This window comes from Sorex fumeus, unplaced genomic scaffold (assembly GCF_029834395.1).
Source record: "Sorex fumeus unplaced genomic scaffold, SorFum_2.1 ptg000187l, whole genome shotgun sequence".
Taxonomy (NCBI): Eukaryota; Metazoa; Chordata; class Mammalia; order Eulipotyphla; family Soricidae; genus Sorex; species Sorex fumeus.
The window spans coordinates 1056828-1081444 of NW_026606244.1; the positions used below are offsets into that span (position 1 = coordinate 1056828).

The 24617-nt window shown below is 53.5% G+C and overlaps 1 protein-coding gene across 4 annotated transcripts in view; it reads right to left on the bottom strand.

Annotated features, from left to right (window-relative positions):
- Window positions 1-24617, bottom strand: part of EBF1 (EBF transcription factor 1) — a 400167-nt gene that overhangs the window by 116587 nt on the left and 258963 nt on the right. For 2 of the 4 annotated variants that reach the window (XM_056107979.1, XM_056107978.1), the window contains exons 7-8: window positions 23194-23275; window positions 2213-2330 (exon numbers count right to left, since the gene is read on the bottom strand). In XM_056107979.1, coding sequence (XP_055963954.1) covers window positions 2213-2330; window positions 23194-23275 — 200 coding nt within the window. Of the gene's footprint in view, window positions 1-2188; window positions 2331-23193; window positions 23276-24617 lie in introns of all 4 variants that reach the window. The other 2 variants (XM_056107977.1, XM_056107976.1) reach the window with 1 other exon arrangement.

The window sequence follows — 24617 nt, forward strand, 5'->3', positions numbered from 1 at the left end:
ACTGATTTGTCCATCAAAGTTGGCCGGGGGCAAGCCAGACAAGTTGGACCCCAGGGTCATGGGAACCAGCGTGGACCCAAACTGGCGACAAATTCTGGAGTTGGGGGAGACAGAGTGTCCCAGTGCTGTCCCCACCCGGCCTTACACACACCATTTAGCTTCCAATGCCCAGGGCTCACCACCTTCATTTCCTCCCCGCCCCACCTAACACACATGGACCCTCGCTTGGATGGCATGTGGCTCATGGGAGATGATGCTCAGAGAGGAAACTGAGGCTCCCCGCCTCCCACTTTGAAAGTCCCTTCCTTGCAGGTCCCCCCTGTGCTCTTTTCAGAAGAGTGACAACCCACTTGACACCCCCCAGGGATGTTTGTGCTTCTTGAAGGGAACAGAGAACATCCACCCCACAAGGCAGTTCCAGCCCTCCCAGGCTTTGGGGGACACAGTTCCATGGCATGATGGGGTCTGAGTTTCTGCCCCTGCAGGTGGCCTCTCTCCCGGTCCAAGGGTTTCCATTGGCCAGTGGAAGGGGAAGTGGGGGAAGGGTCTGAATTCCTCTGGCCCAAGATCCCCCGACTATGCCCGGTGAGTCCCACCTGTCTTCCCCACCCCCACCCCAACCCCATTTCCTTCCATCTTGATGCTGCCATCCTCAACCTCAACTAAGTTACTCCCGGAGCACTCAGAAGGCGATGCTACTCAAAAGCGGGAGCATTTTCAAACCCAGAAATTGAACTAGAAATGTAATTGTGAACAGGTGTTTCTAAGGGCCTCCTGCAAAAAAAAAAAAAAAAAAAAAAAAAAAAAAAAAAAAAACGTCATATCCATCCATCCCCACGCTAATGAAACCACAAAGTGGCAGCTTTGGAACAAAGATGCCTTTTTTTCTTTTTCTTTTTCTTTTTTTTTTGCTTTAGAGTGACTGTAAAAATACCGAAGGCAGGGAGGAACTTCTGCGAGAAGCGTTCTGTGAGGTTCGTGAATAAAAAAAAAGTATAGCAAGTATCTTGCCTTGGATGCGGAAAACAGTAGGTCCAAAGGGCGCTAGCTGGTGTGTTTAGGCGGGCAGAGCAGAGTGCTGGCCACCGGATGAACTGCATCACGGGGAAGTCACGGGGAATAGCCAAGCACATGGCTGGTTATCCTGCGTGGTATTCTTTTAAAAGAATCCGGCAGATGCGGCCCATGGGCCAGAGATGGGGATGGGGCCCGCACTGAAGCTAAGGACGCCAGAGAAAGCCCAGCGCAAGGCCACTGGAATGTAAGCGGTTTCCTGAGTGTGTCTGGAACACGCACCACTCGGGGCTCTGGAGCCGTAGATGCCCAGGTGAGTGGATGAAGGACTCGGAGCCCCATCCCTCGGAGCCTCATGTCAGCATGGGGATGGGGCTCATGCTCAGAGCAGAGACACCAGGACATCCGAAAACGCATCTCCCTTTCTGTTCCGCTCTTCTGACTTGTGTTTAGATTTTAATCAAGAGGAAGCTCAAGAGCGATAGCACAGTGGGGAGGGTGTTTGCCTTGCATGCGGTGGACCCGGGTTCAATTCCCAGCATCCCATATTGTCCCCCAAGCACCGCCAAGAGTAATTCCTGAGTGCAGAGCCAGGAATAATCCCTGTACATCGCCAGGTGTGACCCCAAAAGCAATAAAATAAAATAAACCTAGTCTTCCTAAACATTCCTAAAAGGGAGCAACCCTTTTGAGTACAGGTAGTCCCCAAGAACCGCCAGATGTGAACCAAAATTAAAACCAAACAAACAGGGGCCGGAGAGAAGATGCTTGTCTTGCACACGGCCGACCCGGGTTCAATTCCCAGCATCCCATAGGGTCCCCCGAGCACTGCCAGGAGTAATTCCTGATTGCAGAGCCAGGAGTAACTCCTGAGCATCACCGGGTGTGACCCCCCCCCCGCAAAAAGAGGGAGCTCGAGCTCAGGGGTCCCACCCTGGGCCCTCCATTCCCCCGGCTGGCCATCCAGACCATCTCAGTCATGCCCAGGGCCAGGGGGGCGGGGGAGGGTGTTCTGCAGGAGATGCCTTCCAGTCCCAAACACTCTCCACCCTCCCCGCCCGGCCCACCCACATGTGCCACCTGCAGCCAAGCCTGGCAGAGCGGGAGGCAAAGGAAAGCAAGCAGGGTTGACAGTTAGAGCAGCAACGCCGACCAATGAAAATGGTGCGCCTACCATGTTCCAGATAAGAGGGCGTACCTTCCGAGGGGTCAAGGCGCCGCGCCCTCCGCCCGTGCTTGGAGTTATTGTGGACGAACATGTTGTCGGAGACCGCCAGGACGTGGCCGTCCACGTTGACGGTGGTAGACACCACGACCTGGAGGGACGGAAGCGGGAGACACGGGTGAGCGTCTTCATCGGAGAGCCACGCGGGGCGAGACACGCGCGTTCAAGAAATAACAGCAGGGAGCGGCAGAAAAATCGCCTGAGCTATTTCACATAATAACTGCCGCTGATGCCGCCCCAGCCTAACAAGAGGCGCTATTGATGATGGGGTGGGGGGGGGCTTTCCGGCGTGACACGCTTTTGATGCCGTTTTAAGTCAAATTGCACAGTTTATCGGGAGACAAGCAGAAGGTACACGGTTAACCATAATTTTAACAAGAGGATCTTTATTAGCATTTTCTCTCTCTCTCTCTCTTTTATTTATTTATTTTTTTACACAAGGATGGTTGTGTTTCACCTAAATTACCCTTCAGTTCAGATACTGAAGCAGATATCACAGTTGATCACGGAAATAAAGGAAATATTATGCCCCAGCCCCACCCTCCCCTCCCCCCGCTCCATGCACACCCCTCCCACAATGCATCGGGTTAAGAGGAGAGAAAAATGAAAATAGAGTTTTCAAGGAAGGCCTGGGGTATAGTTTTCTCTTCTGGGTGGGGGGTCTTATTTCTTTGGAGGGGTGGGGTGGTACTCTTGTACCAATTACTTCCCCACATTAAGTTCGTTCATCAGACCAAAGTGCCCCCCCATCTTTTCCCACTATCTCCATGCCCCGCCCGCCCCCAAATCCCTGCTAATGAAAGGACTTAGATGGATGCTTCGTGACCCCAAACTCAGATGTACCACCACCACCCCCACTCTGGGGGTAGCACGGTAGCACTGTCATCCCTGTTGTTCATCAATTTGCTCGAGCGGGCACCAGGAACGTCTCCATTGTGAGACTTGTTCTTACTGTGTTTGGCAGATCGAATACGCCATGGGGAGCTTGCCAGGCTCTGCCGTGTGGGCAGGATATTCGCGGGAGCTTGCCAGGCTCTCCGAGAGGGATGAAGGAATCGAACCCAGGTTGGCCGCGTGCAAGGCAAAGCAAATGCCCCTTCCCACTGTGCTATCACTCCAGCCAGGGGTAACTATCCGAACCCTTCCCGGCCATCTCGGTCTCCGACTGACTGTGGCCACCACTGGCCAGAAGGGACCCTGACGAAGGTCCTTCTCGGAGAACTTCGACTCAAACAATGAGACCGAAATGACCTACACTTCTCCTGAGCCTTGGAGGGGAGGCTTGGAAGGCGAGCCCCTCAGAGAGATGTTTGTGCACGCGGCCTCTCGCAACCAAATATAATAATTGTCTGTAATTGCAGCCTTGGCTCCCACCTCGTGCTCCGACACGGGGGAGACAGCAGTCAGGCGGCCCCGCGTTAATCCACCTATTATGTTGACTAATTAACTTTGCTCCACACTTTATTTCTTCCCCCATTATCAGCCCCTGTCAGCCGCCCGCACCCCGCAGCCGAGGGGGGACCGCGGGCTCTTTGATTGATCACCGATAGATTGACATGCAGATTAATTTAATTAGAATCACCTCACTTGAGAAATGAAAGACAATGGCGAGAGGGCTAATAGATCTGCTCTCATTATGAGGCGGGAGTCTCGGGAGCCCCCGGCTGAAGGTTTCTGATTTATTTGGCACAATTCCCCAGCTGCCTGGGAAGAACTCGCGCTTTAATTGTTCTCCGGTTCTGAGAGGCAGGAGACCCCGGAGAGAGAGGGGAAGACTTTTTTCAAAAGATTGGCATGGACCCCGGGGCCGGTTTGGGAGGAAGATTCCAGGCCCATGGGGGCGGGGAGGTGGCTTCTAGAACCTGGGGCAACGCCACGCGTTTTGCGTTTGGCGTTGAGCTGGACAGAGGCCTGGCCTCTACCTGGCTCCGCCCACCCCCCTACCCGCCCCCAGCACGCTTGGTACACTCTACAGAGCCTCTGCGCCCACCCACCACTGTCACCAGGCCTGCCCTGGCAGAGGAAGGTGACTCCCTCCCCATGAGCCCCAAATCTGTGGACCGTTCCGCTGGTTATCGCGGGAACACTGTTGCTAGCTTTGCAACCTCTGAGTAACCAACTGTGGATGAAGCCACCCAGAGGCCATTGGGACCTTCAAGGAGCTGCCCTAGACCTGGCGACACCCCCCCCCCCCATACACATACATACACACACACACACACACACACACACACACACACACCCTCACCCCCAAGCTACTCAAAATTCTGGGTTCTCTTCAAAGGGACAGTTTGCAAAGTGATTTGTCAACCAGATCTGACCCTCACCACTTTCCTTTCTTTTCTTTTCTTTTTTTTTTTTTTTGCTTTGCGATGCACAGGGGTTACTCCTGACTCAAGCACTCAGGAATTACCCCTGGCAGTGCTGGGGGACCATATAGGATTCTGGAAATTGAACCCAGGTCAGTCGGGTGCAAGGCAAACGCCCTAACTTCTGTGCTATCGCTCCAGCCCAGGAGCGGTTTTCAACCATGATAGCAGGGACAGAAGATGAGAGGCATGAGACCCCCAAGAGAGAGGGGAAGACTTTTTTCAAAAGATTGGCATGGACCTGTGCTTTTATTTTATTATTATTTTATTTTTTTTATTATTTTATTTTATAAAAGGCCATATATAAGTATAATCAGTGCTTTTATTTTCCTTTCTGGGGGTAAGGTGGGGGATGGGAGGGTGGGTGCTCAGGGTTGACTGCTGGCTCTGCAACCCGGGATCATTCCTGGTAGGGCTCAGGGGACCCTAGGGGTGCCGGGAATTGAACCTGGGTCTGCCACGTGCAAGGCTGGACTATTACTGCTTCAGCCCCTGTGCTTCTGTTTTTAATGAGACTCCGCGGTGGCTAAGTTCACACTGTTTAAGGCAAAACTTGCGGCCCTCCCCACCCTTAAACACACACACTCTCTCTCTCTCTCTCTCTCTCTCTCCCCCCTCCCCCCCCCCACAGGGAGGTGACTTCATGGGACACTCAGGATTATATAACCGAGCCGCATCTTTCAAACCGGTTTTGATTTACTACAAGACCACAAGTGAGTGGGCACTGGAGTCGTTAGCCGGAGAAACTATAAAAGGAATCCCAAACGGTCTGTTTCCAGAGCCAGGAAACACAGAACGTGGTTATTGTAGCTGTCTGTCTTGGGCGGGGAGTTGGGGCGGGGGGCAGGCCAAAAACCACGACAAATCACCACGCATGCACCTGTAAGGCACAGCATGCCAGGCTCCGGGCTTAAAATACAGAGTGTCACCCAAAGAGCCCACGGTCTGACTCCTGTATGGGATGAAAATGTCAGACAACGGTTAAGGGGGGAGGGGTGTTCTTTCTTTCTTTCTTTCTTTCTTTCTTTCTTTCTCTTAAATAAAACAGTCCCTCTCTGCCTTTCACGGCTGGGCAAGAGGAAGGACAGCTAAACCGGTGGTGACCGAGTCATGTCATCCAAGGGCCAACTGAAATCAAAGACAAAAAGCAGAGGCCCCTGAATGATCCATGCCTCATCCGGGCCCTGGGACTGATCTCACCCATCACCCCGACCTCTCCGCCCCTGAAGGAGAGGGACTGTCCTTTGATGGTCATTCGGACCAGGACTGAGAGGTCATTTAGCAAAATACGGGCCACGGCCAACCACACACACAGTGACTCAGGAGCAAGCTAAGGCCCTTTGCAGGGGCCTGGGAGGACGGCACATGTCCTGCAGGGAGAACCGGGGTGGGTGACCATTCAGGCGAGAGCAGAGGCCGAGGCTGGTCAATGTCCGCCTCCCCAAATGGGAGGACACAGCTGGACTATGTGCAAGACACAGCTGAAGTCGGGACTACACAGGGTGTGTGTGGGGGGAGGGGGGTTAATGCTTAGAGGACACAGCCCCACGTGCCTGAGGAGAAGGATGGAGAGCTGAGGGCCAGTCAAGGAACTGCATCCTTGATGGGGCTCCAGGCAAAATCAGGCTCCCCAGAATAACATGGGGACTGTCTGGTTGGAAAGAAATTTAGGGAGAACTTTTTATTGTTTTTTTTTTTTGCTTTTGGGGTCACCCCTGGCGATGCTCAGGGGTTACTCCTGGCTCGGCACTCAGGAATTACTCCTACTGGGCTTGGGGGATGCAAAGGATCGAAACTGGGTTGGCTGCGTGCAAGGCAAACACCTTCCCAGCTGTGCTATCGCTTCCGCCCCTCAATTTTCTTTTTCTGAGGGCAGGGTCCGTAGAAGCCTTCCCCTTATCCTACCCTTCAAGGCCACTTTCTATAATCCCACTTTGGACTGTCCTGATATCTCCCCTCAAGATTCCGGGTTCCCCTGAACCTAATCCTCCTCCCTTCTGCTCATTTTTCCCTCCCTGACTCTGGGCAAGCAACCAACCTGCCCTTCCTCTCTAAAACTTGGTTTTGAGAATGTGGGGTGAACAGACTCACGGCCCTGATTGTGTTTGCTGGAACTGCTGGAGTGAAACGCTGTAGACCAGGAAACTTCAAAACAGTTTTTGACCCCCCCCCCTGGTTTCAGAGGTTGGAAGCCCTGAATCAAGTTGCAAGCAAGTTTGGGTTCCTGGGAGGCTGTCCGCTGCACTCCGGCTCTGGCCCTTAGGTAGAACTTTTAAATCCCACTGCGCCTGGGGGTCTCCAGCGTCCCATTTGAAGGAGCCAGTCGTGAGTGCAGCTGAAACCACTATGGTGCCCAGGGTAACCCATCACAGGAGAGAGGTGTGCGGAGGCAGGGCGGGGGGTATCAGTGCTGCAGAGAGGAGGAGTTCTAGTTCCTGGAATGACGTGGAGCCTAGCTGGGTATGTTTGGGGACTAGGTCCAACTGGTTTCTTTGGAGTCCAGTTTCTATTTGGCTTTTGTTTGTTTGCTTTGGGGGCCATATCTGGCAGCGTTCAAAACCTGCTCTCTATGGGGTGGGGGTGGTGGGAGGGATACGGGGATCATTGGTGGTGGAGAATGGGCACTGGTGGGGGGATGGGTACTCGATCATTGCATGACTGAAACGTAAGCACGAAAGTCTGTAACTGTACCTCATGGTGATTCATTTAAAATATTTTTAGAATTAAAAAAAATAACAAAACCTGCTCTCTGCCTTGACTGGGGGGTTACTTGGGGGAACTCAGGGGGTGGCAGGAATTGAAACCAGGTCCAATAGGTATCCCCCCAGGCTCTCTGGGACCTTCCAGCTGCATCCAACCCCCTGGGGGAGGTGACATTCAGGAGGAGGGTCCCCATGGGCTCTAGGGACTTGACCTGAGCGTCTACCCGTGGTCCAGAATCTACTCCGTTGTCACTTGCAAGTGACTCTCACTAAAGGCTTTGCTTTCTCTATGCACCCCACTCTACTGGTGGGACAGAATCTGATGGCAGCAAAATTCACAGCTTCGCTCTCCCACGCGGTCTTGGCTGCTTCCACCCTGGGCCGGCTAGTTTCACCTCCCCAGGTGACGAGAGGGTGACTCGAGTGTCTGTCCCCTGGGAATCCTGAGCAACACCCCACCCCCACCCCCTGCCCTGCCCCAGCTCAGCCAGGTCCTGTGTGGCTGGCATTCGTGAAAGGACTTAGCACCCCAACCCACCCACGCGGCAAATGGCAGAGGCAGCAGGAAACCGCGGGCCTGGGGAACACAAGAAGAAGCTCAAGAACGGGACTTGGGGTGCATGAACTGCCTTGTGAAGGGGACACCGATACCATTTCTTCTAAACTCACTGCTCACTTTTGCTCTCACCAAGAGATCCTGCAACTTCACGGGCCGTGTGCTGCGCATGGGATTTTGCTCTCTAGAATCTGCAGGCACTACAGTCTAGGAGGGAAAGGCAATGAAACCTCCCTGCTGGGAAAGCAGCCTGTGTAGGGGGCCAGAGCCATAGTCCAGCGGGCAGGGCGTTTGCTGACCCAGGTTCAATCTCTGACATCCCACAGAGTTCCCTGAGCACTGCCAGGGGGTAATTCCTGGGTGCAGAGCCAGGACTCAGCCCTAAGCATCACTGGATGTGACACCTTTCCAAAAAAAGCCAAAGGAAGGAAGGAAGGAAGGAAGGGAGGGAGGGAGGGAGGGAGGGAGGGAGGGAGGGAGGGAAAGAAGGAAAGAAGGAAGGAAGGAAGGAAGGAAGGGCATGAAAGGGAAGGAGGGAGGGAGGAAGGGAGAGAGGGAAAGAAGGAAAAAAGGAAGGAAAGGAAGGAAGGAAGGAAGGAAAGAAGGAAGGAGGGAAGGAGGGAAGGAAAGAAGGAAGGAAGGAAGGAAGGAAGGAAGGAAGGAAGGAGGGAAGGGAGGGAGGGGAGGGAGGGAGGGAGGGAGGGAGGGAGGGAAAGAAGGAAAAAAGGAAGGAAAGGAAGGAGGGAGGGAAGGAAAGAAGAAAAGGAAGGAAGGAAGGAAGGAAGGAAGGAAGGAAGGAAGGAAGGAAGGAAGGGAGGGAGGGAGGGAGGGAGGGAGGGAGGGAGGAGGAAGAAAAGAAAGAAGGAAAGGAAGAAAGAAAGAAAGAAAGAAAGAAAGAAAGAAAAATAAAAGATCCTGTGAAGGAAAGAAAGAAGAGAAAAGAAAAGAAAAGAAAAGAAAGGAAAGGAAAGGAAAGAAAAGAGCTTGTGAGTGACACATCTCTACCCATCTGTTTAGTTTTCCGGCTGTGCTGGGCTGAGGCAGGCTCTCTTAGCACCTAGCCGCAGTGGCGTTTCCTCACATCATTTCTCAAACAGCCCCTCTCCCTTCACCACATGGGAGACCTCGTCACTCTCAGCTATTATCAATGATCCAGAAAGCACGATCTGTCATGAGGGTCTCATCGACAAAAGCAAGCGGCAAACAGCGGCCACGAGTGGAAATGCGGCGAGCCCGTGGAGAAACAGGGGTGGAAAGAAAACGACCCCAGAAGCCGAGGTCTGTGTTTCAGGGAGAGGTCCAAGAGGCTGGAGCAAGCGTTCTGCCCGCTCATGCCCCAGATTTAGTCCCCGGAGCCTGATGGTTCCACAAACCCTGCCAGCTATGTCCCCCGACACCGCCCCCTCCCAAAACAACGAAAAAGAAATCCGGATTTGTATATGTACCAGAACGGAACCCAGGGCCTCACGGCCTCACCCCAAGACACATACTCTACCAGGAAGTCATCCCACAGCCCTGAAATCTGTATTTTTAAACATTTCTACAAGGAAATAGAATTAGGGAAACCGATTAGACCATAAAAAAATATCCAATGTTTACATTTCATCTATTTGGGCAGTAAAGATTCCTCTTAATAAATAAAGCCCTCCCGTTGATCATCGATTTGCTCGAGCAGGCCCAGTAACGTCTCCATTGGAGACTTTGTTGTTACTGTGTCTGGCATATCGAATACTCTCGGTAGCTTGCCGGACTCTCTGAGAGGGGCGGAGGAATCGAACTCGGGTTGGCCATGTTGGCTGCGTGCAAGGCAGACGCCCTACCCGCTGTGCTATCGCTCCAGGCCGATTCCTCTTAATCCAACAAAATCAAATAAATAAAAAACACAGCGACTTAAGGGGCTGGAGTGATAGCAGCGAGTAGGGTGTTTGCCTTGCACGCGGCCGACCCAGGTTCAATTCCCAGCATCCCATAGGGTCCCCTGAGCACTGCCAGGAGTAATTCCTGAGTGCATGAGCCAGGAGTAACCCCTGTGCATTGCTGGGTATGATGCAAAAATAAACAAGCACACAAAGACCACAATGACTTTAGCCATTTAATTCCACGGAAACTATTACCAATGTACCTTTTCACAGCTGGGGGGGGGGGAGGCGGGGGGGGGGGGGGGAAGGCAGTAGAAGGAAGCCAACCCTCCAGGCTACTACGGCCTGGCTTCCTGACAAGGGAACTTAGTTTCTTCTATCTTTGCAGTAAGCACACTGGTATGGAGTGTGTGAAATTAAAAAAAAAAAAAGGCTCCGAGTACTGTGGACTAATACTCAGCAGTGAAAAGAAACCCACTGCCATGCATGTGCAGAAAACGGTACCAAGTGAGAACAGTACCAGGTCCTGGCGACCCAATGGGCGCCCCCTCTTCCTGACAGGTTCAAATCCTACCCAAGCACCAATGAACGGGGCTGTATCTACAGAAGGTGCCTTTTTACAAGGTGATAATAAGGTCACTGAGTGTGGGTGCTAATCCAGTTAACGGGCTGCCCTTAATATGGGAAGGGGAGAGTAGTGGGGGGGGGGAGGGGAGGCGTTGTGTCTCCAGAGCTGAGACCAGGTGACAAACCTTCTTCTACGAGCAAGGCAGGGGCCTCCCAGGAACCCAAACTTGCTTGGGACTTGATTCAGGGCCTCCAACCTGCAATGGATCCATATCACAGGCCCTCCGGCTGTGACGGCTGTCTCACACGGTGGCAAGACGGCAGTAACCAGGACAGGTGGGCACAGGGGCGAGGCCTCTGTTGAGGGGCTACGTGGGGACTTCTTGTTTTCCTCCCCATTCCTCTGTAGCCCCGCAATGCCCCGAGAAACAACGTCTGTGCACTGCCACTTCTCTGACGAACGCCAACTCTTGGCCTGCAAAACAGCCTTCCCCATCTCGTCCCCCGAGACCGCCAACCTCACGGCATCTACCCAGGAGCTGAGTTTCAGTCCTGGGGACACAGGCGCAGTATGCTAAAGCATTTCAGTGCTTTACTGGGTTGCCGCTGGGTCGTAGCCAAAACCCAGGTCGCGTATGCAAGCACCCAGGGATCTCGCTACCGGGGCCCATTTTGCAGGCTGGGGCTCAGGGGACCCCGTGGGGTGCCAGGGATCAAACCCAGGCTGGCCGTGTGTGCAAGACGAGTGACGTCCCTGCTGTCCTACGGATCCTGCCCCGGTTACATTGGGAAAAGGCTGCCCTGCCAGGGTTGGAGAAGCAAAGAAGACGAAGCTACCAATGTGACCTGCTGTTCCCCCGGGCCCAAGTGGTTGACAAACATCTCCATCAAAGAGCAGCAGCGAGGCTGACGGGGTAACCTGGACCCCCATTCTCAGCACAGGGTCCGTAACTCGGCACTGCCTACGCCCACCTGTCTGGCCTCAGCTCCAGCCTTAGAGGATGAGGTCCTGAGGCCACAAGAAGCCCAGCGAGGGTCCTGGAGGTCACAGCGGTGCCCACCGGGAAGGAAGAGGCTGACTCAGTCCGTACTATACCCCAAGGCCCCGGCCCAGGGGTCTCTCCCCTGAACAGAGCCCCTGGAGGCTCAGGCACCTGCACTCTTGTCTGGACCCGGGGGAAGGGCAGGGAATCACTATGGGGAGGACCTGATGTCTGACTCCTGAGGGACGTGGGGGCACTGTGGGGTCATGGGGGCACTGTAGGATGCACATGGGAGCACTAGGGAGGACCCAATGCCTGTCACCGAAGGGACAAGAAGCACTAGGGGGAAGAGCCAATGCCTGTCTACTGAGAGACAGAAAGCACCATGGGGAGGACTCGATGCCCATCTCTTGAGGGAGATAGGGAGAACCGCGGGGAGGACCCGATGCCATCTCCTGAGAGACAGGGAGCACTGCGGAGAGGATCTGATGCCCATCTCCTGAGAGATAGGGAGCACTGTGGGGAGGACCGATGCCCATCTCCTGAGATAGAGAGCACCGTGGGGAGGACTCAATGCCCGTCTCCTGAGCGACAGGAAGTGTTGTGGGAAGGAACCAATGCCTGTCTCCTAAGGACAGCGAGCACTGTATGGAGGACCCAATGCCCATCTCCTAAGGGACAGGGAGCACTATGGGGAGGACCCGATGTCCATCTCCTGAGGGATGACACCTTTTCTCTGGGCCTCAGGAGGGGGCCATGGACCCCAGCCCAGGCTCCACCTGTGCAAGCTGGCACTGACCTTCTGTGTGAGCAGGGAGGGCAAGCAGGCTGTCACCCTCACGCTCTTTTCCTCAGAGGGGGACATGGGGAGCGAGGATCCGGTCACACCGACCCCAGTTTGGACACCAGACTCCTCTTCTCCGAGGGTAAACCTGGGAACTCAGATACAGCGCAGACCCCGAGGCGAGGGGTGAGCTGCCCACGGCCCGGGTCTCTTGTTCTTGGGCCCCACAGAGCAGCCATGCGGGACGTGGTGCTGGCCCACCCAGGGCTGAGATCTCCGCGGGGCCAGTGGGGTTCTGGTCAAGACAAACCAGGGAGGGAAACAAGAACTGGGGTGCCCATAGCTTTACAGGGTGCCAGACGGGGAGGAGAAGGGGGGCCACCTTGGCAAAACCATTTCTGCTGGGTGGCGGACAAGCATCTGTCTGGGAAGGCTCCCTTCCCACTAAAGATGGCACGAGAGGTCCCCAGGATTCCATCAAGAGCAAGTTCCCGTGGATTTGGGAGAATGGGGTGGCGGGGGGTGGGGGTGGGGAAGTGAAGAGACGGGAACCAGGCTGGTGCATTTGAGGAAGAGAAATGAAGGAAGAGAAGGAAGTTCACGTGAGCTTGGGGAGCACAAAGCCCACAGGACAAAGCAGAGCAGCTGGGAAATGAGCTGATGCGGGAGAAACACGCGTGGAGTCATGGGCCAAGAGCTCTACCAGACCACCACATGCAGTCCAGACCAAGGTGTGGGCATGGACACATGCCCCCAGCTTGCTGAGCCTCGGCAGCAAAGGCAGACCCAAATCAGTCACCCTGGGCCAGGCCCAAATGTCCCTTTCGTTCCCTGCAGTGGCGACCGTACCCAACGTAGAACGGCTGTCCTCTAAGCGGAGAGGGGGCTGCCACTTGCCAGTGCCCATTCCCAAGGATCCCTCCTCTGTGACTCGCATCTTCCACCCAAGGCCCAGGCCGAGACACGCCATTTGTCCAACGCGCGGTAGGTCTAATCTATCAGGCGGAAAACCCCACTGTCTTGCATGTACTGTGTTTTGCGAATTGATCCTGTGTTGTTGAAACAATCGTTAGCGCTGCTCTCAGCATAATTCATCAGCATTGGTGCAACCTGAGAGAACTGTCTGGGGTGGGGGGGGCTGGCATTGTGCTGCTTCCACCTTTCACAGCCAGGGAGATGCCCTGAGGGTCAAACAATGTAAGCCTGAGGGTGGGGACCCAGTAGGAAGGACTGGAGGGGATGAGAATATTTCCTTCCTCTTCAAGTAGCTCAGACAACAGACCCAAACTGCTTGTGTGTGTGTGTGTGTGTGTGTGTATTTGGTCACCCACCCAGTGATGCTCAGGATTTACTCCTGGCTCTCCACCCAGAGATCGTTCCTGGCAGTGCTCAGGTGATCGTCTGGGATGCCAGGGACTGAGCCCAGGGTCAGCTGCATGCAAGGCAAGTGACCTCCCTACAGTTCTATCGCTCCAACCCCAGGCAGGCATTTTAAATCTCTGTGGGGGGTGAGATGCTGCCAGCAGGTCAACCTGTACCCACGGGGTGAGTGAAATCAGCAGCCTGATGGTGCCTTCAGGCTTCCTGATACTCCCAAAAATGCCGCTGTGCCTCTGGCCAGATCCCAACAACTCAGGACCAAGTTACCGGAGAAATTAAATGGCCAAAGGTTAGGTATGTGGGAGCCGCGCCCACAAGCCACCTCCGGCTTGGCTATACAAGCTCGTCTATCAGCCTTGCTTTAGAAACTCATAAATAAATCTTGAAAGAGATCAAAAGCCGTGGCTAACCTCAGACCCACGCAAGGCAGAACGGCCCAGGGTAAATCAGAGGGGGTCAGCCTGGTGCCCACCCAAGAAACGCCCACCCTACTCCACCTGTAGCAGTTGCTCGCTCCCACAATCCAAAATCACCACCATGTCCCCAGCCGGACTCCACCACCTCAGGATGGACCTCACCGAGATACAATCTGCTGAAAATTGGGGTCTGCGGGTTTTGTGACTGAAATCTCCAGGTTTTCTCAGGGCCGGGATGGGCTACCTCCCTCCACTTCCCTATATTCCTGGATGTCCCGGCAGTCACCCCCCACAAACCAACTCCAGCACCACCCTGTAAACTCTATATTCAGCCTTGCTTCAGAGACCCATAAATAAATCTCGAAAGAGATGCAAAAAAAATAAAAGAAATCTCTAACCCCGTCCTGTGACTGATTCACCCCCCGCCCCCAGAACATTCTTCAGGAACCAAGATCCTTGAATAATGCACAAAATTCAGCAAATCAAGGTAGAGAAAGCCTCCCTTTCAATGTTTTTCCATGTCATCGTTTTTTGTTTTTGTTTTTCCCAAAGCCCACGCTGCTGGGGTGGGGGGTGGGGATGGACCCACACATTCCCTCTCCCACACTCCAGACAGCTGTGCAGGGATGGCGGGGTGAGCAGAGCTTGGGCGTCACAGTTCCCCCTGCTCAGAACATCCTCCCGGAACGATGCGTTCTCCTGCTCTGCCAGGTCAGCGTCTGTATCATGTGCTTCCGAGCAGTCTCCTCGCCCCCTCTCTGCATCTTCTTCCCCCCCACCCCACCCCCACCCCCACATCCTGTGTGGTTTTTCTTAAGCGAAGTCATTAAAAACGTGCAATCTTCAAAACTGGACACTTTAAGGGCTGGAGTGATGGCATAGCAGGGAGGGCATTGGCCTTGCATGTGGTGGACCCGGGTTTGATTCCCAGTAACCCATAGGGTCCCCTGAGCACCGCCAGGGGTAATTCCTGAGTGCAGATGCAGGAGTAACCCCTGAGCATCACTGGATGTGACCCCCCCCCCAAAAAAAACCCAAAAAACAAAAACTGGAAACTTTAAACCATTTAGTTGTACCAAAAGAACGAGTCAAATGCTGTTATTCACTGGTTCTCTCAGCGGCAGAGACCTGTTCTGTCCATCCATTGGCCTTCTGCAGCCGCACTGCCCCTCCTCGGTGATGGGGGCCACCCCCGCAGTTGTCCAGCTGTGGCCGGCACAAACAAGACTGGACAGACTTCTAAGGCTGGGCTTTTGTTTTTTGTTTTTAAGAAATCCTCCTTCCGATTCCTGCCCTAGCCTGTCCTCCCTTCGTCCAGATGTACAGAGCCAGGACAGAGGGCGCCCGGGGCCACCAGAAGTCGGCCACGTAGCAGCAGACGCTGCGGGGGAAGCAAAGTCCACCGTCCGTGGGGCCTCAGCCAGCAGCGGCTCTTGGGTCTCGTTGTGACGGCAGCCAGGTGGGACTGCCCCAGCTGCCAGGCCGGCAAGGATCTGAGTGTCACGAGGGTGAAGCAGCAGCTCTCCTGCAGGTCACAGGCAGGAGAGCACCTGGTGCTCCCTCACATGCTGATAAGAGAGTGCACGCCGGGCTGGAGGGACCCAGGCACAAACGGGGACACAGCCCCATGGCCTCTGGAGACCGTGTCCGAGAGAGGAGGTGGACGAGGAAACACCAAGTGCACCAAGGCCCTGCCTGGTCTAACTGATCAATCATGGGGTGATGGAGGGGCCCAGTTCAGGCCCCGCCTCTCCCCGGCTCCGTCAGCCAATCCCAGCAAGGGATATGACTGACCAGCTTGGCCCGCCCACCTGCCCTCCCTCCCTTCCTTCCCTCTTTCCATCCTTCCCTTACAAACACTTTTTAAAATTTATTTTATTTTGGTTTGTGAGCCACATCTGGCAATGTTCAGGGCTTACTCCCGGCTCTGCACTCAGGGATCACTCCTGGCAGAGCACAAGTGACCATATGGGGTCCTGAGGGTTGAAGCCAGGTCTGCCGTGGGTAAGGCCAAAACTCCCCCCGCTGTACTATCTTGCGCCCCCTCAAGCTCTAACTCTTAACCTCAAATGACCCTGAGTCTACCAGTAGAAAGAAAGAAAGAAAGAAAGAAAGACCAAAGAAAGAAAGAAAGACAAAAGAAAGAAAGAAAGAAAGAAAGAAAGAAAGAAAGAAAGACAAAAGAAAGAAAGAAAGAAAGAAAGAAAGGAAGGAAAGAAGGAAGGAAGGAAAGGGAAGGGAAGGGAAGGGAAGGGAGAAAGGAGGAAGAAAGGGAGGAAGGAAGAGAGAAAGAATGAAAGAGAGATAAAGAATGAAGAAAAAGAGCAAGAAAAAGAGAAAGAAAGAAAGAGGAAAAGAAAGAGATAAAAAGAAAAAAATGAAAGAAAGAGAAAAAGAGATAGAAAAATAAAGAATGAAAGAGAGAAAAAGAAATAAAGAGAAAGAAAAAGAAAGAAAAAGAATGAAAGGAAGAAAGAGAAAGAAAGGAAGGAAGGAAGGAATAAAAAAGAAAGAAGGAAGGAAGAAAAAGAACAAAAGGAGAAAAGAAAGGAAGAAAGGGAGAAAAAGAAAGAGAAAGAATGAAAGATATAAAAAGAAAGAATGAAGAAAGAGCAAGAAAGAGAAAGAAAAAGGAGGAAAAGAAAGATAGTTAAAAAGAAAGAATGAAAGAGAAAAAAGAGAGAAAGAAAGAAAAAGAAAGAGAAAGAAAAAAGAAATAGAGAAAGAAAAGGTAAAAAGGTAAAGGCCCTCCCGTTGATCGTCGATTTGCTCGAGCGGGCCCAGTAACGTCTCCATTGGAGACTTTGTTGTTACTGTGTCTGGCATATCGAATACTCTCGGTAGCTTGCCGGGCTCTCCGAGAGGGGCGGAGGAATCGAACTCGGGTCGGCCATGTTGGCTGCGTGCAAGGCGAACGCCCTACCGCTGTGCTATCGCTCCAGAGAGAAAGAATGAAAGGAAGAAAGAGAGAAAGAGAGAGAGAGAAAGAAAGAAAGAAAGAAAGAAAGAAAGAAAGAAAGAAAGAAAGAAAGACCAGCCCTATGATGTGTGGCTCTAACACATCACGTCTTCTGAGGGGTAAAGAGGGAGGGCAGGGTCGGTGAGTGGCCCTGGATTTCTTGCTGTCCTGAGCCCCCCTTGAACCCTGCTTCACCCGCTCCTGCCACTCCTCTACGTCCTCACAGCCACTGAACAAAGTCTGTACCCTCTGGTGTGTGCGTGAGCAAGTGTGTCGGCCTAACACCAGCCCGCGGATTTCAAAGGAAACAACCACTGTAAATTAAACAGAGACAGAAAAGTTGCAATGGCGATTCTCTACAAAATCTACTCTATATACCCCCGTCCCATATGGACACAGGAAGCTGGGCAAAGGTGGTCAGTTCCTGGAGACCTTGAAGCTGCACTGGCTGATGAGGCCCGCGTGATTAAGGGGGTCCCAGTTTATACGCTGGAAGAGCGACTGCGGAGTGCTGGGGGCTGGTCCCACACAAGATGTCTACAGGGCAGGGGGCCTGGCGCCCCCGTGTGACCTCCTTGGCCCACCAGAGGATGGGAAAACACACTGGAAAAGCATCATGAGAGGCAAAGAATATGCTCTCATGGGCAGGTAGAGAGAGAAGGGACCAGAGGGACCAGCAAGACAATAATTGCTGGAAATGATCACGCTGGACAAGAACTGAGTGTGAAAGTGGGTAAAGGGATATGCATGATAAACCTTTCAGCATCTGTAGTACAAACCACAATGCCCCAAAGGAGAGAGGAAGAGAGAGAGAGAGAGAGACAGAGACAGAGAGAGAGACAGAGACAGAGAGAGAGACAGAGAGAGAGACAGAGAGACAGAGAGAGACAGAGAGAGACAGAGAGATCAGACAGAGACACGGACACAGACACAGACACAGAGAGAGGAAGAGAGAAAAAGCGCCTGCCACTTAGACAGACTGGGGGTGGGGGCGGGGGTGATGGAAGGGAAACTGGGGACACTGGCGTTGGGAAATGTACACTGGAGGAGGGATGGATGTTCGAACACTGTAGGACTGAAACCTAATCATGAACAGCTTTGTAAGGGTCTATCTCACGGGGATTCAATTAAAAAACTAGAGGAAGAAGAAGGGAGAAGAAGGAGGAGGAGGAGGAGGGATGAGGAGAAAGGGGAGAAGGAGGAGAAAGAGGAAGGGAGGAGAGGAGGAGAAGAGGAAGGAGGAGGAGGAGAAGAAGAAGGAGGAGGAGGAGGAAGAGGAGGAAGAGGAGGAGGGGGAGAAGGAGGAGAAGAAGAAGGAGGAGGAGGAGAAGAAGAAGGAGGAGGAGGAGAAGAGGAGGAGGAGGAGGAGGAGGAGGAGGAGGAGGAGGAGGAGGAGGAGGAGGCAGCAGCAAAAGAAGCAGTAGCAGCAACAGCAGCTTTCACACCCTCTGCTTCTCAGGCTCGGTGTGTGGGAAATGACAACCCTGTCCAGCCAGGCCCAGCGACCAGCCTGTCACCAGGGCGGTGGTAGGAACAGCCCCATCCAGGAGCTTGGCGGCACCTCAGCCCCATGCTCTGAGCCCGCCCCCGCCCCTCCAGGCATGGACCCCGACTAGCCCCTCACAGCACCCCAAGGCTCAGGCTGCCCTGCCCCAGGCCTGAGGGTGAGGCTGCAGATTCACTTCTCTTGAGCCTGTTTCCTCGTCTGTCAAGTCGGGTTAGAGTCCCTAGGGCCGTGCCTCCCAGGGAGAGGCTGGTGGCCAACAGGACAGCACGTGTCCCCTCGGGGCCTCTCACACACTAACTCAGCACCCGGGGAATGGGTCCTTCATTGCCACCTCATCCTTGCGGGGCATCACCGTGCCTACATGGTTGGATGTGTATCTCTACGCTTATCCGAGGTGGGCCCAGGTCACAGGGGCAGCTGAAATGTCACCCCCAGCACATGACGAAGGGAACAGCACCAGGGGTCCGGAAACCAGCTTGGGTCGGGGCACCAAAACTCACCACTGAGGTGAAGTTGCTCAGTCTGGTGGCTTCAGGGCACTGGGACCTGGCGGATGATGTACAGAGATCTGAGCCGGCTCAAGAGCACAGGTGAGGCTCAGACAACCCAGGGACCACATGTCACCCAGGAGAAGCCACGGGGTGAGAAAAACAGTGTGTAGCCTGGGGGAGAGAATGCCCACTCACAGAGGAACATCCTTGAGAGGGCTGAGAACTGGCCAGTGTTCTCACGAAAACTAAGAGGGGAGAAGCATTCCAGAAGTAAGAAACAGCTTTCGGCCCAAAAGGAGACAGTGAAGGAGGAAGTGGTCCAGACAGAAACAGCATTAGACAGGCAGATGGGAAGCGGGAGGGGAAGAATACCCTCCCAGGCCACCCGTCTCCATCTTTCATCATCTCTCCCATTATCTAACCTTTTATCCATCATCCATCCATCCTCCCACCCATCATGTATGCATCCATCCTTCCACTATTATTTATCTGTCCATCCATCAACTATCCTTCCAACCACTATCCATCTATCCACCCATCCATCTTTCCCCACCCATTCATCCATCCATCTCTTCCACCCATCCATCCTTCCCATCATCTATTTATCCATCCACCCGCCATCCATCCCATCCTTTCACCCATTATCACCCATCCTTCTACCTATTATTACCCATCCTTCCACCCATTATCCATCCACCCACCCATCCATGCTTCTCCACCAATATCCAACCTTCTAGTCATCATCCATGCCCCTGCCCATCATGTATTCATCCATCCCTCCATTATTATTCATCTATCTATCCATCAACTATCCTTTCACCCATTATCCATCCACCCACCCATCCATCCTTCCCCATCCATTCATCCATCCATCTCTTTCACCCATCATTCCATCCATCCGCCATCCATCTTTCTCATCATCCATTCATCCATCCACCCACCATCTATCCCATCCTTCCACCCATTATCACCCATTCTTCCACTCATTATCCATCCATCCATCCATCCAACCATCCATCCATCCACCCATCCATCCAACCATCCATCCATCCATCCAACCATCCATCCATCCATCCATCCAACCATCAAACCATCCATCCATCCATTCATCCATCCATCCATCCAACCATCCATCCAACCATCCATTCATCCATCCATCCATCCATCATTCCTTCCCACCCATTCACCCATCCATCCCTTCCACCCATCATTCCATCCATCCACTGATCCATCCTTCCCATCACCTATTCATCCATCCTTCCACCCACCCCACCATCCATCCTGTCCTTCCACCCATTATCACCCATCCTTTCACCCATTATCCATCCACCCACTGGTCCATCCTTCCCCACCCATTCGTCCATCCATCTCTTCCACCCATCATTCCATCCACCCACCCATCCATCCTTCCCATCATCTATTCATCCATCCACCCACCTTATACCCATCCATGATCCATTCATTCACCTACCTACCCCCTGTCCACTGCCAATGACAGAACCACCTGCTGGCCCACATGCATGAAACAGTGTAGTACTTGGGTGATAATTGATAAAATGTGCACACACAGCACCATACAATCTACATGAGTCTGCGTTTGTTCTGCCTCTTGCAGGGGGTAGATATGGCATTGGGGACAAAGGAGGTAAAATCTGAGGTCTGAGAAGGAACTGGTCGGTCACTCCTGAGAGAGACACTGCTCTCCTACCACTCAGACATGGACACAGCGGTGTCCTAGCTGGCCGCTGCCCTGAGGGAAAAGCCCATCTATTTTAGGTGGAGCCAGAGAACCATCTGGGTTCAGACAAGCCCTGTGTGTGAAGGACAGAGTGTGACTGTGTACAGCAGCTCTCGTGACTAACGTAAGGGACACTGTCATCCCTAACTAAATGTCTGGGACAAAGGACCTGCCACGCAAGAATCCATGGGGATATGCAGGTCAAGTGCTAAACCAATGACTCTCAACTCATGAGATTCACACACATGCACGCACGCACACAGACACACATACACACACACATGCGACATTATAGGGGGAGAGATCAGTGACAATCTCCAAACATCCCACAAAACAGAAAACAGAGGTAAACTCCTCCTTAACCAAGGATTATCCAGTCTAAAATATCTATTCTGTTCAGGTTTTTTCTTTTTGTTCTGGGACCAAACTTGGCTTGCTCAGGGCTTACTCTTGGCTCTACACCCAGGAATTACTCCTGGTGGTGCTCAAAGGACTGTCTGGGATACCAGGGAATTGAACCCAGGTCAGCTATGTGCAAGGCAAGTACCCGACCTGCTATGCTATATCACTTCAGCCTGATCCTGTCCGGGGTGGAAACACCACCCTTCGCTATGCTAAAGATCAACTCACATTTGTTACAAACATTCTCTCCAAAGACTTCTAGCATTGATCCTTGGCTTTTATGTGCACACAAAATGCTCTCTTTCTCCCCTAGGTTGTTCTACAGAACACACGGAATAGTCCTTACTCCATTTTATAGCCACAGGGTTGTGGAACAATTCAAGCCTTCCCAGAAATGAGTCACATACAAAATCCCAGTAGCCCATCTACACAACGAAGACCCATTTGTTGGCAAAAAATAGTAAAAATGATAATTATATATATATATATACATATATTTTGCTTTTTAGGTCACACCTGGCAATGCACAGGGGTTACTCCTGGCTCTGCACTCAGGAATTACTCCTAGCGGTGCTCAGGGAATCCTATGGGATGCTGGGAATCGAACCCAGGTCAGCTGCGTGCAAGGCAAACGTCCTACCTCCTGTGCTACCACTTCAGACCCAGTAATAATAATAATAATAATAACAACAACAACAACTCTCCAGGCTCTCCAAAATGACAAACTTGGTTAGTTCTCGTCTCATTGAAGAGCTGACTTCCGTCACTCAAACTGCCAGTAGCAGATCCCGTGAAGGAATCCCTGGGCCCATCTCTGACTCTGCCGCCAACCTGCCCCCTGCCACCTGCCTTGCCCACACCCTCACCAGAACGTCACACGTGTCCTTGGGAGATGAGGACCCAGCATGGCCGCCATCCTGCCTGGGGGACCGCCCGGCTCCTAACTCCAGCTCAGAGGAGAAAGAAGGGCCATCCCAAGGTCCAGCCAGGACACCCGTGTCTGGCCGCAGGACGCTGAGAACACACACTTCAGGGCATGTGGGTGATCTGCCATCACTGAGGCCCAGGGCCAGCCCCTCAAGTCATGCATGCGGGACTCTGGAGGCCTGAGGCAGCGAGGCAGAAGAAACATTTCCCGGGGACCCAATAAGACGAGTCGCCTCCGTCTATACACCACACCTCCAGGGGTGCTCATGGTCTGTTCCCAGCACAGGGATCCCACTGAGCGACACCTTAGTGCTGGAGGTCAAACCAGCAGCCGCCCACACGCAAAGTCTGCACTCAAGCTGATGAGCGCTCTCCCTCCCTCCCTCCCTCCCTCCCTCCCTCCCTCTCCCTCTTTCTCTCTCCCTCCTTCTCTCTTTCCCTACCTCCTTCTCCCTCTCCCTCCCTCCCTCCCTCCCTCCCTCCCTCCCTCCCACTCTCTCCCTCCCTCTCTGGCACATTCTTTCTCTCTCCCTCTTCTCTCCCTCCCTCTCTATCACACACACAGGAGTATAAATTTCCACCGAATAAAACTCTTATTTGCCACCTGTCCACTTGGAAAGCTCTAGCATGGAATTCACATTCACTTTTTTTTTTTTTTTGGTTTGTACTTAGGGCCACACCCCCCAGTGTTCAGAGCTTCTTCCTGGCACTGCACTCAGGAATCACTCCTGGTGGTGCTTGCAGGACCATATAGGATGCCGACGATCAACCTGGCTGATCTCTCTCTCTGTTTCTCTCTGTCTGTCTCTGTCTCTCTATCTCTCTGTCTCTGCCTCTCCCCCCCACCCAAAGGAGTATAACTTGCCACAGAACAAAACTCTTACTTGCCACCTGTCCACTTGGAAAGCTCTAGCATGGAATTTACCATGTCCACGCACTGTTTGGGGTTTGTGTTTGTGTTTGGGGCCACACCAGGGCTTCCTCCTGGCTCTGCACTCAGGAATCACGCGTGCCGGTGCTCGGAGGACCATACAGGATGCCGGGGATCAACCCAGGTCAGCAAACGCCCTCCCTGCTGTCCTATCTCTCCAGCCTCAGGCACGGACTTTCTAAGCCCACATGGATCCGAGTCTGCGGCCCTTCCCTGAAACGAGTAGGTGGGTTCGGGGCACTCACTCAGCCCCAACCCAGGAGTGCAGGGGCTCAGGTCTGCGTCCTCTTTCTGGAGACTTGCCATGAGGGGCACACCACCACCTCAGCCCATCTTCCACCCGCGCCCTCACTCGCAACTTGCTGAAGGGCTGGCATACCCACCTGGAATCTCCGCATGTCCCGCGGGTTCCCGGCATTCTTTAGGCAATTCTGGTTACATTTGAGGAAGAATTTCAGGAAGAACCTGTGAAGAAACAAGAGGGTTCCCATCAGCACGTCATTGGTCCCAGCAACGCCCGGCTGCCAGGTCCTGCCTCCCGCACCTCACATTCTAGAACGTTCTAGAATGTTCCAAACGACGGGAGCGCCAGTATTTTTGTTGAGTGCTTTGGCTCTGAGTTTTGCATCTAGGATGGAGCCCACTCTCTGTGCCACCAAAAGGCTCCTCTAGAACGAAGCCCTGCCTCCCCAGAAAGTTTTTTCCCGCTTTAATATATGCAGTTCTGGCAAGGCAGGATGCCCAACAACACGCAACACCCACAGAAGTGACCCTGTGAATTCATGAGCAAACGGCAGGGAGGCATCCTGTGAGGACAATGAGTGTAGGGTCTTTTCCCCTCAGACGTCTCGCTCGCTCTCTCTCCTCACCCTGCCTAATACATGGTTCGAGAGGAAGTCCTTGGGGCAGATTTGCGAGGGTGAGCACAAACATGCCCCAACTCGCCAGGAACATACATCAACACACACACACACACACACACACACACACACACACACACACACAGAGCGACCCCTGGTCCCAGTGATACTCTGCTCCCAGGTCCTGCCTCCTGCACCCTCCACATTCTAGAATGTTCTAGAATGTTGTTCCAGAATGTTCTAGAATGTTCTGACTGGCAGGAACATTCCGACCAGCTGTGGAAGGTTTTTTTTTCTCCTCTACTGCCCTTCCAGGTGCCCACCTCAGTGTGAGATGGGGGGGGGGGGGACGGGGGGGGGGGGGTAGGCCAAGAGCTGGTGTAGAGTTAGTTCTGAGCATAACTTGGGGACTTGGGGGTGGGGGCATCCGTGAGGGTGGACACGGAAGATGCCCCAGGCTCCCCCCGAGTCTGAACGATCATGCAGACAGAATATTCTCCTTCCTAGCCTGTTGGCACCTGCCAGGTGAGGCGTGTGGTAGCTGAGGAGAAGGGGCAGTCCCCTCTGGGCTACACCAACTTCTTCCTGCGGGGGCTGTGGTGGACGCCACGTGGCACTTAACATTTCCCCCATAAAAGTCGTCTCCGATGACCCTTCACCCTGCCTCTTGCCTCCCTTCGCAGAGGTCAAAGGTTAGCAGACTGCCCCCAGGGCCCCATGCAGCTATGCCCAGTGGGCTGGCCCAGATGCTGCCCGGTCTCTTAGGGTGGACAGGCCATGGGTGGGGGGGTCCTGATGAGGGCACTGAGGGGACCCACACCAACCTCCAGTCCCAGGTCCTTCCCCCTGGGCTCCCGTGAGCGCTGGGAAGGATTCGAGGATGGAGATGGCGAGGACACCACATGTGCCCACCTCAGGGTCAAAGGCACATCGGGGCAAGGGGTGCA